At 46.0% G+C, this 16425-nt stretch overlaps 1 protein-coding gene and 1 non-coding gene across 2 annotated transcripts; one reads left to right on the top strand and one right to left on the bottom strand.

The window, feature by feature from the left end:
- Positions 1–1292: 1292 nt before the first annotated feature.
- TBPL2 (TATA-box binding protein like 2) lies at positions 1293–10438 on the bottom strand. The gene is made up of 7 exons (XM_054286827.1): positions 10388–10438; positions 6934–7322; positions 6122–6209; positions 5807–5898; positions 4601–4768; positions 3099–3193; positions 1293–1372 (listed from the first exon to the last, which is right to left on the bottom strand). Exons 1-7 carry the CDS (start codon positions 10436–10438, stop codon positions 1293–1295), a joined length of 963 nt encoding a protein of 320 aa, XP_054142802.1.
- TRNAG-UCC (transfer RNA glycine (anticodon UCC)) lies at positions 10242–10313 on the top strand. The gene has a single exon. It is a non-coding gene; the product is annotated as a tRNA-Gly (tRNA).
- Positions 10439–16425: the final 5987 nt, after the last annotated feature.

The following is a 16425-nucleotide window of genomic DNA, read 5'->3' as shown; positions in this document are numbered from 1 at the left end:
GACACTGATAACAGCTAAGACCAGCTTATCGTGAGGAAGTGCACAAAGTTTTCCAAAGTTTGCAGGGAGACAGCTATAAAACCACTTGTGAGAGACACATAACAGATACGGAAGATGAAGCCACACCCTCACCGAATCAGAAATAAACTTTTGTGGCAGCAAAACTCAGCCCAGCAAGACCCTGTTGAGCGTTGAGCCGAGTATTTCCAGCAAGGACCGAGGAGGATTTTGGGCTGGGTTACACTTAAATCATCTAAGAGCAGCCTCTAGTGGTGTTTGCAGACAGGTACCAACACCTTCAGCAGGGAAGGGCACAGCAGAACTGCTCTGGATTGCTTCCAGGGGCTTTCCAGGGCAGCCATGGGACAGGCTTTGCCCTGTTCCTGCTGGGCAGGACACCTTCTGAAAAGAAAGGCTTGACTTCAAACCAAGTACAGGAAACCTCGTTGGTTTTGCTCCAAAATTATCAAATTACTGCCATTGGCTGAACTATGGTTAAATAACACAGATAATTAAAATTGCCATGAGCATCCAAGACTTTTTGTATTTTCCTTAAATCCATTTCTAACAAAGTTCTAAACCAACATGTTTTTGTCTGCACCAAACTCCCATCATCTCCCATCAAGTGGGGACCATTTGGTTAAAATCTAACTTGTCCCATGTCAAAGTAGATAATTTAATTAGTTACAGCCCTCCACCCACAGACTTTTCGTGTGTGTTCCAGCAGTCAGGACCTGGAATGTCTTCTCTGTGAGAGAAAATCCTCTACCCTCACACACAAGAGTTTACCCAGCCAGTGGGATCAGAGTGATTCCAGCACTTGTGTTCTAAACACCAAAATCAGCTCATACAGGATTTTGTAAGCCATGTTATAGACAGTTATATATGTTGAGCTTAAACATGAAACTGCAACACTGCAGGAGCAAATCAAGACACTTAGAGCTGAGGATTCTGATTAATCCAATTGGAAGTGCAGTGTGGATTCATCTGTTTAACAGGGAAAGAGACACATGGCTTTGATTACAAAATATTTTTAAGTGCCACCCTAACATACATTCTATTAAAAGTGCATTCATTTATCAAGTGCTTTAACTTGACAGAAATTGTCAGAACTCAGATAATCTGAAAGAAAAGAACATTTCACAAGCTATAGAACGGCATCAGCGTATGTGGCATTCAGGAATGAATAATTTGCTTAATAATCCACAGATGTGTCCAGGAATGCCCTTGGTTCTGCTCCAAGCACAGCAACACAAACCCAGGGGTTATTCTGGATTGCTCTGGGAGCTGTGTCACGATGGTTTCTTGAAGCCTCTTAAAATGGGGTAGATGTTCTCAAATGCCTCATAGATTTCAGAACGGTCTTTGGCTCCTAAATGGACATTTAAGATAAAAAAGACCATGAATTAAGAGTGCTGAACTTAAACTAAATGCAGTTTAAACCCCATAAGATTACAAACCATGAAGTAACCCAGGAGACTGAAAGCACCTCACTGTTAAAGGCAGAATTTCTATCTGTCACCTCAAAGAGCATTTTCCAGCTTGCTTAGCTTTAAGACTAGTTTTGTTTAACCTGTGGAACCAAAACAGCAATTTTCTGCTCTTGACAGGTGCAAAATATTGGCTTTGAAGATGGGAAAAAAGCAATTGAGCACCACCATCGTGTTATCTGCTTAAGAATAACAGCTCTGTCTGTTCATGAGGTGAGTGGAAAGGTAGGAACAAGAGGTGAAAGGCCTTTATTTCATACTGGGAGTTGTTCCACAGTTTGAGAACTCTCCTTCTCCAGCTCTGAGAAGCAATTTTAATTTTAAGCCGTGTGTTAGGACACCTTTGATTTCAAATCCTTTTCTGTGGTACTGGTAGCAAATCTTTAATACCAAGTTTTGCACACAAACTGCATTGCAGTAGGCAGGAATATCCCCTGCCAGCAACACTACTCATGCTGGCCCAACAAACATCAGCCAGAAGAAAACTGCACTTAAATGAACTAAAAGTGGAATTAAGCCCTGCTTAGGTTGAATGTGTAAACCTTTTCTCATGTCCTTACTTGGACACAAATAATTCATCTGCCTTGCAACTTTTACTTTCAAAAGTCAAGTCACTGTCTTGATTAGGGAGAAAACCCTCCTCACATCTCAGCAAATTTAGTTTTGTCATTACAGCTGGCCCAGGACTCACAGCAAAGGGCTGAGTGTGCAGCAAGGCCATTACAATCAGTGTACCCCAAAAATGAAAGTGGAATGGAACTGACCAGTATGATTTTACTGACCAGTACAATTTTACTAGACCTAAGAAAATTGTGGACATTGGAGGGGGAAGCATTTAAGCTTTGTCCTGAGTGCCCCCTCCTTCAGCTGGCTGAGCTCATTCCTGATTTATGGTTGTGAGAATCTCTGGCTAAGGCAGGCACTTCTCCTGCCTTCCCCACTCCCAAAGCTGTGTTGTGAACATGAATATCACATTCAGAGGTTCTGGGATCAAGCACCATTCACCTTTCAGTACATCTGAATAGAAGCATTTTCATGAGCTTCACAACAAGGATGTGCCAGGAGCTCAGGAATTCACCTTTTTTGAAAAAGTCACACCTGGGATCTGAGGTACAGGTATCTGCTGAGCACACTGACTCAGCAAGGCTTTTGCCTCATGATTTTTTTGCCAAGCAGTCTGGAACAAGCTCTAAGATCTCCACCCTTTCCCTTATAATCCCTACTAAATGTTGTCAGTGAAGTGTTTTAAGAAGTTTGTTTCCCGTCCAAGCAATTTTAAATTGCTTATTGTGAGGTTCCTATTTAAGTGCCTGAGCAGTTGCTGGCATGGCAGCATCCTGTTGGCATCCTCTGCATTGGCACGTGGCATCAGGCTTTGAATAAAAAAATACTTAACATCTCAACAAAATCTGAGACTCTGTATATGAAATAATACAAGATTCTAGTGCAACTATACTGATGTTATCTGCAGAAAACACAGATAAAACTGCATTAAAAAGATCCCCGAGTGGCTTTACTGTGGCAAGATACTGAATTTTAGTTAATGTTTAATTTAAATGCTCTCAGAAAGTGAAGCAGTGGGTAGAGACACAGAGAGGCAGCACTTACCAGTCAGTACAACTTTCCCAGACACAAAGATCAGCAGCACTATCCTTGGTTGGACCATCCTATAAACCAGGCCAGGGAATAGTTCAGGTTCATAGCTGTTCAAAGCAAGCAGGGGAGATCAGTAAAATGCAAAAGCTGTTTCAGTGGTGTATGAATAAAGTGCTCCTTAATTATAGTAGCAGTAAGGTAATTAACCACACTGATTTTATCTAGCTGCCCTGAGAAAGGTTCAGGTCAGGTTTTGGATATCTTGAAGAGAAACTTGTTAAACCCAGCTGGAGCTGGTGGGGGATCTTCATGCTGACAAAGACTTGTGAGCCACTTCTGATTTGTCATAACCTTGGAACCTTTATTGTAATCTTCATACAGTCCTCAAATCATGGAATGGCCTGGCTTAAAAATCACCTCATTCCACCCCCTATCATGGGCAGGGACACCTTCCACTGTCCCAGGCTGCTCCAAGCCCCATCCAGCCTGGCCTTGGGCACTGCCAGGGGCAGCCCCAGCTGCTCTGGGCACCCTCACAGTAAATCCTTCCTAGTCTGCAAAGAGCCCTTATCAGGAAGCATCCTGTGCAACTAAGACAAGATAACAGCCAATGTAAATATTTAATATATATCTAGTTCCTAAATGAAATGCAAGCTATTAGATGCACTGCTAATAAAAGACAACTGAATTTTGGCTTTGTCAGTGCTGAAATCATCCTTACCTGATGGCAATTTCTAGTGTTGAACAAGCTGATCTCACAGGTACAACATGCCCTCACTCAGCTACAGCTTTTCTTTCAATTCTTGGCTAAAGAACATCCAAACAGAACCAAAACAATATCCCAGAAAACACAGTATACCTGCAATTCTGTATTTTGCAACTGCAGTTTGGCTTCATGCCTGAAGGTTGGAAACCTTATCCCTGCAGACAGGAACTTGCTTTGCTGGGAGTTAAGAGGCCACATTGGTATCAAAACCCACAGTGGAGCTGATGCCTCAGGTTTGAGCTTTTCTATTTTTCAGGTTCTGTGCTGCTTTAGTGTCAGGGTCTGGGCTTCATATCAGGGGATGGTGAGCTCTGTGCACAGAGCAGGGAGACAAAACAATTCCTGCTCCAGCTGGGGACCAAGGACAAATGATCCAAATCTCAGCCCCAGAGCACAAACACCGTGGGCTGGAGAGAGAAAAACAAGCAGGGTGGGACTGCCTGGGCTAAAGCTGGAAAGGGACAATGAACTGCAAGGTGCAAATGGAGCAGAAGTTAGAAAAGTGTGAGACTCCATGACCAGACATCCATTTTGTGACCATCTTGGGTGCAGCCCTGTCTGGGGTCTTGTGCTGCCCAAGGTGCATCCATTGAGGCCTCCTAATAAATCCCAACTTTATTCTTTAACTCAATCCAGTGTCTGTTCTAGGGCAGCCTTCCCAAGGCATCAGAGCAAAGGCACAGACCACACTGAAGTGGCCTCAGGCCCTGCTGCCAGGTGCACAGGGCTGTACCTGATCTCCTCCTACCTGCTGAACTGCTGGTGGGTGAGAACCAGGCTCTCCAGGCGGACGGGGAACCTCACATCACAGCTCCCCACCATATTCTGGATCTTGAAGTCCAAGAACTTGGCAGGGAAGCCGAGCTTCTGCACCACCCGTGCGTATTTCCTGGCTGCCAGCCTTGACTGCTCTTCACTGAGGGGAGAAATCTTTGTTGTAATCTCCAAATCACAGAATCCCACAATGGCTGGGGCTGGAAGAGACCCTAAAGCCCATCTTGTTCCACCCCCTGCCATGGGCAGGGACACCTTCACTATTCCAGAGTGCTCCAAGCCTCATCCAGCCTGGCCTGCAGCACTTCCAGGGATGGGCTTTTCACTGAAGGAAGAGCAAAGGGGAAAAAACAACTTTTATTTGTGCTTTCCTCTGCTCTTGAGGTGGAATTCAGTTTATAGCCACCACTCCATAAAAAGAGATCCTGCCACTCAAAATAGCAAGGCTCCATCCCCAGAACTGCTGTAGGGAGCTAAAAGGAGTAAGGCACTGGTTCATTCACCTTCCTGTGGTCTGGCTGAACCCACTGGAGATGTTTCATCACTCAGCAGTTCCCCTTTTGAGAGGTTTCTCAGTTCCTCAAAACAGCTCAGTGCTGATCCAGGGGTTAGACTGCAGGCATCACTACAATTCACCTGCCTGGGGTGGTGGTAGGGGCTGGAGAAGAGGTCTCCTGAGCATGAGTTAATTAATTCTAATTGACTGGTTTGAGATATAAAAACTAAGGCAGACTCTGCTGAACTTCAGGGGGAAAGAGCTTCAGAGTACAGAAAGAAACTTTTGCTTTCCCCAATTCCCATTTCCTCTAGAGGCAGATGTGTTGACTGGTGAACACGGACACTGAAGAGAGACTTGAGAGACACAAGTTATGTCCTAAACACTTTAAAAATCAGTGAGAAATGCAAATAATCCCTTAATTTCTGGGAATTTCAGCAGCTTTTCTACTGATGTCTGCTCAGCTCACTCTAAATTCAGGGACAGAAGTACACAGTTCAGAAATTGCTAAGGTGCCATCATGAAGAAAGGAAGATTTTCAATATCAGTGCTTCACTTTTCTTGCAGTTAGTCCTTTGCTAGATGTTTTAAGCAAGACTTTTTAAGTAAGACATTCTTCATCAAAATACATGCATAGCTGCAAGACCCAGACCTTTAGAGGGAAGGGAAAAACCAGAAAAATACCTTTTTGCTCCTGTGCAGACCATTTTTCCTGAACTGAAGATGAGGGCTGTTGTTCGTGGTTCCCTGATTCTCATGATCACAGCAGCAAACCTCTACAAATTCAAAGGACAACCTGTCAGGAATTAAGCTGTATTTCTGTTCAGTCTTACAAAAATTAACAATTTCAAAGCTTATCACAACACATATTTGTTTTTTAAGTGTTTCTTTCCCACCTGAAGTTATTTCCCACCCACCCAGGAGCAGGAGAGTTAAGAGCACAGTCACAGGATCATTGTGAAAGGGAAGGGAGGGTAAAGCTTTGAGTCCAAGATTTACCTTTGGGTTATACTCTGCATTTCTGGCATGCAGAGCTATGTTCTTCAGATCCAGTTTACAAGCCAAGTTTACAGTTGACACAATATTCCTGTGGAATGAGGGAGGAATTTTCTCATTGCAAAATCCAGCCACTGCAGAGCCACCCCCCAAGCAGTACAGTCACATTCCAATTAATAATTGCCATCATCTGATTTCCTGCCTGTCTCTTCCCCACTCAAGCATAAAGCTACTTCTGGCAAAACTTAAGTAATTCAATCCAAAACTGCACTTTGAGATAGAACAAAGTGTGAAGTTATTAGTCTCTGAATTAAAAGTTTGTGTGTCTTCCAAAAACTGCATCACTGAAGCCTTTCACAGCTTGGGATTGAACCATTACTGACTATTGAGGCTTACTACAGCACCTAACGTAGTCAGGGGTGAGTTATTTTCTACAGGTATAAACTGTTCCAGAGCTGCTCTATCCTAGACAGGACAGCATCTTTTAATGAGGCCAGAGGTTCTGTTTCTCCTTTTGAAAAGGCAGAGTAACATTTTTAAACCCCTGGAGTCATCCTTCACATTCTCCTTCCTGGAGGAAATCCTCCTTCTTAAGGATTTTCATATTTTTATCCAATACTGTAATTTAATTTTCTCCGCCTCCCCTTCAAGAGGGGGGAAAAAACTACTACAAAAACTACTCCTGTAGTTTTTGACTTATTTAAGACAAGGCCATGCTTGCTACATTCTCCAAGTGAAAAGTCAGAGCAACACCTTGCAGTTTCAGCCAAACTCTGACTATGGTGTGTGTGCTACATGAACAGCACATAACTTACTGCAGCTGGGGGACTATTCCAGAACTTTCTGAGGCAGATGTCGCCGGGGTGATCGGAGTCATTGGAGTCAGGGGAGGACACGTGCCAGGGGCTTCAGGAGATGGCTCAGCTGCACCTGGATGTGGCAAGCTGCTCTCATCCATGAAAACACCACTGTCCTCCTTACTTGGGAGTGACCCATCAAGCTCTTTTTGGGTTTCCTGACCATCCTCAGGGAGGTTTTGTTCTTTGTTATCTTGGGTGACATCGGGGAGAAAGCTGAGGTCCACGGAGGAGAAGTCTGTGTGGAGCTCCTTGGACTCACTTAACTGGGAAGATGCTGGAATTGGAAGTTCTAAATCATAAGGGCTCATAGGAGTGAACAGATGAGGGCTAGTGGAGAAGTCATCCTTGAATTAAGAAAAAGTGCCATTAAGGGTCTTGTATTAAAACAAGGAGAGTAAATTAGGATTAATCTTCAATGAGGAAGCTTCAATAATTTCCCCCCAATATGTATTTTATCAAAGACTAGTTTTAAGGTTGAAAGTGTGTCCTTTGCTTGTCTGTGAGTGTATAAAAATCCAGGTACCTTGTATAATGCATTTTCACCACAATCCATGGGCTCTCTAGAGAGCTCCTGGGACTGCACAAATTGAGAAATGCAGCTACAACAGTGGCACTTCACCTTTCACAGCCACTGTCACACCACAGCCACACTATCACACTCCTGAGTTTTTCCAAGGAAGACAGACAACATTTTCTGGCTGTCTTGATCTCCCATTCTGTAAATTATTCCATTTCCTCTCCCTGCTAGCAGGGGACAGTGTCAGCTTTGCTTTGTGCAACAGAGGGCAGCAGCTCACAGAACCAGCAGCAATTAATTCCTCAGCTCCTGGAGGCCACCAGCCTGAGTGAAGCTAGAGATGAGACGATGGGACTAAAAAAAGCCTCACCACAGTCAGCAGAACCAAGCACACAACACACCTGCAAGTAAGCTCTGTCATGCTGATGTCCTTCTTTATCAACTATTTATTATTAAAAGCTGTTAAAAAGCATCATCATGTCAGTGAGGCAAGAGTTTCAGGACAGGATTTATTCCCTCTCCATTGGTGCATAAGCCTCTTTCTCAAGGTGGTTTCTGCCAACATCCACAGCAGGTGACAGCTTGGACTAAAGAATGCACACAAGAGGTTTTGTGTTTAATCAGGCATTTTTAGGTTCAAGAGCCAGAAGGACTTGAAAAGTCCAAGCACAAATCAGAGCAGGGAGTGGTGCATGAGACTGAGCCCTGGAGTTGGCAGCAAGTGCCTGCCCTCCAGCAGGAGCAGGATTTCCAGATCAGTGCTTCCCAGCCCTGAGCTAGTGCTGCTCTCTTCTAGGCAGCTCACTTGGCAACCCAGCCATGCACACGGGGACAGCTCTGCTCCTACTTTGCAGTATATCTGCCTGCAGACACTTGGAGAACTCTGACAAAGTGACAAATCATCCAGAAAACCCTCACTAGCCTGAATACAGATGCAATCAGAAAGTACCCACAATTAAAACTGCTTCTAAAACTGACTTCTAAATCAGCAGAGCCCCACAGAAGATCTGTTGGGATGGATGCTCTCAAATAAATCTATGTACTCCTTTACCCTTTAGAAAAAATGGTAAAATATGTAATTAATAGTTACAAATAAAATATTATGTCTATTTTAAATAGATCTTTTTCAAGTCAGCAGCAAAAGAAAAGTCAAAATCTCAGCAAGAATTCCAGTGGATTAAGGATTAGCTGTGCAGGAGCTCATTAGGAAGGTTTTGTAGGAACCACAATGTAGAGAAAATGATACAAAAAGCTCCCTGTGAGACTACTCACATCATACTAATGGGCATCAAGGAATGAACATAACAGCAAAAAAACCACCCACAAACAAACAACCAAAGCCAGTTTGTGACATATCTTAAAGAAGCTGATGGAGAAATGAGTGGTACGTGAGGCTGGAAGTATCACACAGCTGTGAAATTTTCAAAAAGTAGAGTAAATTGTATAGAGCAAGTAGAAACAGAAAGCAAATTTTCCTTTCTGATCAGGTTTGCACCTAAGAGGTCTGAGGAAAGCCCTGACAGGGTTAAGTGCTGGGGAATATTTCCTTCTTGTCAGACAGATGCTCAGAGGCTGCAAAAGGGGCACAAGACCATGTTTGCATTGGGCTGGCTGCCAAGGGTTATTGCTATAGACTCTGGATTAATTAACTTCACCAAGGCCCCACCAACTGCATAGCTTTGGCCATCTCCCAGCAGCTCCAGGGAGGGGATTTCACTCACAGATCCTGTCTGAGATCCCTCAGTTTGGGGCAGTTTGAGGGGAAACAGCCTTTTTCACTTCCACTGCAGAAATCCCTGCAAGTCAGGTAGACACAAATCAAACCCAGCTGCCTTAAGCACCAGACTTGGATTAATTTTTTTCCTCCTATCACACATCTGCTATTATCAAGGGTACCAGCAAATGTAAAACATAAAAAGCTCAATAGCACTTGTAAAAGCTGTATTATACATTACCACATTATATACTTTGTGAGGGCACATTCAGAGGGCTTTACCCACTGCCACAGGATGGTCTCTGGATTTAAACAGCTTGTGCTAAGCCCGTTTTCTGAGCTGAAAATGAGTTTTCAACAGGATGCAAAGAAGTTTTGTTCCATAAGTAAGGAGGATGCTCAGCTGTGGAGTCCAGCCCTCTCCCAGTTGTTCCTACAACCACCTGAGATCAGGACGAGTCTAACTAAACCAACACACTTGGCTTTTGCTTTGAATTACACTGTTGTACAACAGCGTTTCCTGTTGAAAATTAAGCATTTATGCATTTGCACAAGGATCATTAAACAAAACAACATTTTTATTCAAGTGTTTCTTTGGAAACCTTCCTCAGCCCTCTGAAGAGCATATCTTACTGGCTTGGCTGGCAGAGCAGAAAAGGTGAGACTTACACGTTGTTTGCAGTGGGTAGAGGACAACCATTCCAAACCCCGAAATAATGAATTTTTGCAGACATTTACTAACAGAGCGAGGAGATGCGAGCCTGCTGCCCTCTCAGTGCCCACCCACGCCAGCACCCGGGCTGACCCTCGCAGGCAGCACCATCCCTCTTAGCAGGGAGTAAAGGCGACCTCCCGCTCAAGAGAGCTCCTCCGTGCTCCCGGCAGCTCCGGGACAGCATGGATCCCCTGGGATAAGGAGGAAACCCCCCGGGACAAGGAGGAACCCCCCAGAACAGCGGAATTTGGGGCTGACCCGGCAGGAATGCGGTAATGACGCACTTGAGGCGCGGCTGCGAGCCTGCTTTCAGCGCGGCGTTGGTGGTATAGTGGTGAGCATAGCTGCCTTCCAAGCAGTTGACCCGGGTTCGATTCCCGGCCAACGCAGTTACCTTTTGTTTAGCTTTATTTTATTTCCCCCCCCCCCCCCTCCTCGGTTGATATTTTCCTTCCTGCCTTACCTGCCCGCTGCAGCTCTCCAGGTACCGCTCCAGCGGCGATACGCCCTCCATGGGCACAGCCACCGACACAAAGCCCTCAGCGCTGCTCCTATCCTGCTTTTAACCCCCAGGGAACAGCACCTGTGGCTTGTCAGGGAGCAGAGCCCATCACAGCTGGGAGCTTTACCCTCATCAAGCAGCCTTGGAGCCTCTGCTCTGCCCGCATGGCTGTCTGAGAGGGTTTGCCCCATCCTGCAGGAGTAGAGAAATCAGGGTGCTCTTCTCGTGTGCTTTACTGGAGCCTAAAAACACAACCTGTGCCTCTGAGCCTGCCTTGCTCTGCAGGGTTGAAGAGAAATGAATTGGACCTTGTAGTTAGTAGTAGTCAATGTAGTTTAGACCTTCCCAGGCGATGCTTTTTAGCAAGTGTCATGTGCCCCTTAATTTCTCCCACCTGTCTCATCAAGTGCAATGAGGCACATCTGGTCCTTCGAGAGGAGCCCCCCTTCAAACTGAAGGCATTATGATGAAATGGTTTATTCTCTTGTTTATTCTCAGTTGGGTTAACACTGCTTAGGGGGAGCAGGGAGAAGCCTTTACTCTTTACAGTCACTGTCCTCCCCATGCAGGCATTTCCCCTCTGCAGTGTACCTCTGCCCTCTGTGAGGGATGATTTGGGGCCATTCCCTTTTCCCATGTCCTGGTGTGAGGCAGCACGTTCCCAGGAAGGAGCTCATGGCTGCTGGATGCTGTGGGAGGCTCACACTGCTGACAGTTTGGCTTGGGTGCCACTTGAGTCAATGCAGCAGCTGCTGCCTGACTTGTTCCTTCTCTGCTGTCCTGCTGCTGTGTGGTGATGGATGGATGGATGGATGGATGGATGGATGGACGGATGGATGGATTTCTGTGAAGGCACAGCTGGGAACAGGTCCCTGTGCCTGCTAGAGCTGGTGGATGTCGTGATCACTGCACTGTTGCTCTGCCAGACAGGATTTTGCTGTGAGATTTGCTTACAAACAGCAAGCTGAGCTGAAGAACCCCTTTGGAAGAAGATGTCAAAGCTCAGACATGCAGCAGGTCCTTGGGAGGTGCTGCCAGGCTCTTCTCACTGCCCCAGAGGTGCAAAGGCTTAGATTAATGCCCTTTATCCAAGGAACAGAGCATACATGAGCATCCTTCCCTCCTCAGGCAGCCTGCTGGGCTTGTTTGTGGTATTTCTGGGAGTCACTTTACAAGTGAGTAATAAAAGGTGCCAAATCCTCCCAGCTCCAGAAAAATCCAGCCTCAAGCAGGTTGGTTTACATCACACAGCCTGTCCTGGAGGCAAATCAGGCAGCAAAGCAAGGAGAGCACTCAGGGAGGTTGTGCTTTGAATTTGGGAGACTGGCAGAGCTAGCTCAGGTGAGCTCAGGATGGTTAAATCTGAAATGTCCCATTTAGGGCTGGCAGGTGATTGGGGTGCTTGCAGAGAGCTCCATGGTCTCAGCTGCCTTTGGGGGCACAACAGGATGGGGCACTGAGTGCTGGGGGGCTCTGCAGTGCCAGCCCTGCTCCCCGAGAGCCCTGTGGGCCTGCCCTGCCCTCAGAAATCACTGAACTGAGCACAGGGATTGTGAAGAGTGTTGTCCTTGCAGTGACATCTCAGGGGGCCAGGAGGCTGGGGCTCCCCCAGTGTGTGACACTATTATTGTGTCTAGTTGGGAAGCTGGAGGTGCTCCTGGGGCTCCCCTGGTGTGGCCCTGCCTGTAGCACTGCAGCTGCAGTGATGTGAATTTCCTCAGCTAATTAATCCTTCTTGCAGAACCCCCTGGAGAGGAGACGTGTTCATCCTGGAGCCCCTGGGAATTGATTTGTCTGCATTTTGTGAACCTCAGATACAGAAGGTCAAATTATGGCGTTCAAGCGAGTGAGGCTACATCAGAGAGGATCACAAAATACAAATCTCTTGATACTGGTGTCATTTCTTGCCTTGAATAAGGACAAATGGCAGGGGCACAAGGAAGTGCTGAGATTTTTGGGTGAGTCATGGAGTTTGGTGTCTCAGGTTAAATGGGTGAAAGATTATTTACCCATTCGAAGAAGGGAAAGTGGTTAGAAAGCTGAGAGAGCCTCTGAGGATCCAAGAGCCATGCAGTGTGTGCCATTCAAGTTTTCAAGGTTGCTTTGCTGTAGGGGAAAGGGTTCTGTGCTTGCAGCCTCCTCTTCCAAGCTGGAAATCTGCAGTGGGAGGGGCTCCGTGAGGGGTTGTGCAGTGCTGGGAGCCCCAGGGAGTGAAGGTTCAGGTGGTGGGAGGTCCAGAGAGCAACATTCCCGTGAGCTGAATCCCTGGGCTGCTCCCAACTTTTGTGTCTCTCCTTCTTGGTCAGCAGAGGCATCATTCCCTCTCTGCTCCTTCCTTCTTCAGCAGCAGACTGACCCCTGCCATGGGTTGGACAGATGTTAATGCAAAATGTTAACACTTAGAACTCATGAGACCCACCTGCTTAATTTCACATCATCCAATCAAATAATGTTAGAAAGGCAACTATTTTTCCCATGTCAATTTTAAAAAATATGATTTCTCTCTCAAACTGCCTTGGGTTCCACTTACCCCCTTTTTTCCCCTTTCCCTCTCTTATTTTCCTCCCATTCTCTTTCCCCCCAGCTTTTAAACTCCTTTGGGAAGCAGCACCCATCCTGAGGGCAGGAGGAGCCCCTCCCCAGTTCTGTGACCGCCTGATGAATCACTGCACCGCAGACTTACTGTCGTGAGGAATTGCCATGAGCCTTAATTAGCAAATTGGTTAATTTGACTTAGAAAGTTGACGATTAGCTCAACAGTAAGTGCTTTGTGTGTCCCTTGTGAGAGTCATTCGATATCACTCTTCCTTGGATAACTGATTGGGGGAGGCTGTTCCACAGAGCTCCTGCTTGCTCACCTCATCAACATTTCTGTAGCAGGCAATGCTGCATCACCTGGATGCTGGAATCTCGTTAGGGGATGCGACTAATCACAGGAAACTTCCAAAAACCTGCAAGGGACAAGGAGCAAGTCATTAAGGAACCTCAACCTGTTTAATTCACCAGTGCTCTGCACAGCTGCATTCTATTCTAGCATGCCCTAAATGCCTTGCTGCTTGCTTTGAAGTTGGTTAATCTGGTTTGGCTTTATCTTATCTTTTTTAGGAGCCAGTTTCAGAATGAAAAGCTTGTGACTGACAGTGTTCTGCTTTCTGCTCTCCTGAGCTTTATGCTAAACCTTTATGGCTGTAATTGTCTCAGAAGAGTGGAGCTTGCCTCAGGTGTAGCTCCCATCTCCTGGTGCCCTCTCTGCCTGCAGCATTAAAACTCTGCCTTTGGAGCACGTAGAAGAGCAACTGAGAGCTGGAACCATGTTCCAAGGGGAAAAAAAAAAATCAATATATTATGCACAAGGTGTCTCCAAATTCAGCATTTTGTAATTAGTCCAGGAGCCAGCACTCCTCTGTCAACAGCAGGATCCAAATCTTGTTGTGGAAGTTGTTCCTTCTGTGTGGTTTAGCCTTGTTTTGGTCCCTGTGCCTTGATTCCCATCCTGGCAGGGATGTAAATAGAGCGAGGTGCAGAGGGGGAACTTGGAGAGGGTCAGGGAGGGGAGCAGGTGAGCTGCAGTCAAGTCAGTGGGAGCAAAAGATCTGCATGGAGCTGGAAAAGCTCCTGAGAAATGCCTGCAGCCATCAGAGAGGGATGCTGGAGTGTCTTTGGTCTGACAAGTGTGACCATCACCCTCATATTATCTGTCCCATAATTCTCATTCCAGACCTGACCAATCCCTGGCAGTATCATCACTGGATATATTGCTGGGAAATCACTGGATATATTGCTGGGGAAGGAAAGAAGTTGCCATGACTACTCACCGAGTAATAGTGAGTAATTTGGCTTTTAATTGTGAATTATTTATCATCATCATCACATTGTGCTGGGGTATACACGAACAGAATCAGGTCCATTAGAGTTGATATCTGGGTCCAACTTCACCTGTGTAAGTCAGGAGTAACCCTCTGCAGAAGTGAGGTTACAATGGCTGGGAGCCAGGATCCAGGGTCATTTCCCAGGTAATTTCCCAGAATTATTTGTCATCATCATCACATTGTGCTGGTGTAAACATGAACAGAATGAGGTCCATTAGAGTTGATACCTGGGTCCAACTTTACCTGTGTAAATCAGGAGTAACCCTCTGCAGAAGTGAGGTTACAATGGCTGGGAGCCAGAATCCAGGGTCATTTCCCAGAATTATTTATCATAGTTATCATCAGGTTGTGGTGGTGTAGACATGAACAGAATCAGGCCCATTAGAGTTGATACCTGGGTCTAACTTCACCTGTGTAAGTCAGGAGTAACCCTGTGGCAGAATTGAGGTTACAATGGCTGGGAGTTGAGCCACAATCCAGATTTGCTGGGTGGTGGGAAGGGCTGTAAGTTCCCATTTAACCCCTAGTGCTCTGTGTCCCTCCCTGGATCAGTGATGCAGCCCCAATCACACAAAGGTAGGGCTGCCTCTTTGCCCTGCTCACACTGGGGCTCTCTTGCTCCCTGAGAAGGGCAGAAATGGGGGAATTTGATACTTTTTGCAAACTTCAGGGGACTCTGAGCATTTGTGTGCTGTGCCTGCCATGCTCACTGGAGGAGACCAGGGTGTGTTGGCTTTTGGATCAGGGAAGAAAATCACTTCTGTCAGATGGGAAAGGGGGAAACTGGCCAGAAAAGAGCCATTTTTTTCCTGGCTTCTACAGCTCTATTATGTGCAATGGAGACACTAACTGCCCCCATGTCAGAGAATTGCTGAGAACCAGACCCAGAGAGGATTGCCAAATTTTCCACTGAATGCCAGAGGAAGAAGCACTGTAAGTAGAAGTCATCTGTCTCAACTGAAAAGCTGAATGGTAACTTGAAAACTGCACAGTTAACTTCATTTAATTTTCCTATCTGTGTCAGGCAACAAACTGATTAAAGGAAAACATTCTGTGTGTTGTTTGCATAGAAATCCACTCATCCTGGCCCAGCCTCATGTGGAGCAGGGCACAGCAGTCTATTTTTATTTTTCATTCTGTGTTGTATTTAAAATGTGGCCAGAAAAGGGGGAGAATGGGATGAGGAAGGTTTTAAACATTGGCTGCCACCTTAATTGCAGCCTAGCAATGAATGGCTGCAGGCTTTCTTGGACAGCTCCTCTGTGAATGTCACACACAAATCCAGCTGACACCTGGGGTCAGAAGTATTCTTCTGTGCTTTTTGTTTAGTCATCTTTCCCGCTTTTGTGCCAAAGGGTCTGGCTAAATTGAATTGCATTTAAATGAGGTGAGTGTGCGATGGATCATCTGAGTGCTGCTGTTTCCCTCCAAGTTTTGTGACAAATCTCTCTAATGCAAACACTGTGTCTCATACCTTGAACTCACTGCTGCAATCAAATACTGATCCTTTAAGCCTTATCTGGAAAAACAATGTAGTGACAGCAGCCCTGTGTGTTTGCAGGGAAAAAGAGAGGTGTGCACGCAGCAGGTGCTGGCAGAGCTCTGCTAATTCACTTTGCAGGGGTCACAGTCACATTGGAGACACCAGCAGTGACATTAGCATGTCCAGACCTTCAGTGCAAGCTCTCCAGGAATTACAGCATGTGCTGTGATGCCTCCACTGCTGTGTCAGCCGAGCTGTGACACCACCACAGCTCTCACCAGCTTATTGTACAACCAAATGCAAATACAGTGAGTCAAAGAAGGGTGCTGACCAACCACTGAATTCCCCCTAAAACTGAGTTTTGCCTGAGTGATCAGCAAGATAGGGTGACTGACACTGGAATGAGTCTGCAGGGCACACGGCTCGGTGATTAGTCAGTTCTCATTACCTCTTCCTCCAATTAACGTCAGCAAATCGGTGCTCCTGAATCAATGGGGACCTCAGGAGAAACACAGCTTCCCCAAAACGCTGCCAGATGCCAGCAGAAGCTCCAATCCCCTCTCCTTGATGGTTCTGTGCTTTTAGCACACATAATTAACTGTTAACACCGTCCTCTTTGTGTCACTGCAGCCCCTCACCCGTGCTCT

This window comes from Melozone crissalis, unplaced genomic scaffold (assembly GCF_028551555.1).
Source record: "Melozone crissalis strain CALT ecotype California unplaced genomic scaffold, PUWL_Pcris_2 ptg000056l_1, whole genome shotgun sequence".
Taxonomy (NCBI): Eukaryota; Metazoa; Chordata; class Aves; order Passeriformes; family Passerellidae; genus Melozone; species Melozone crissalis.
The sequence above is the reverse complement of the archived record's forward strand: the minus strand, read 5'-3'. Positions and strand labels throughout refer to the sequence as shown.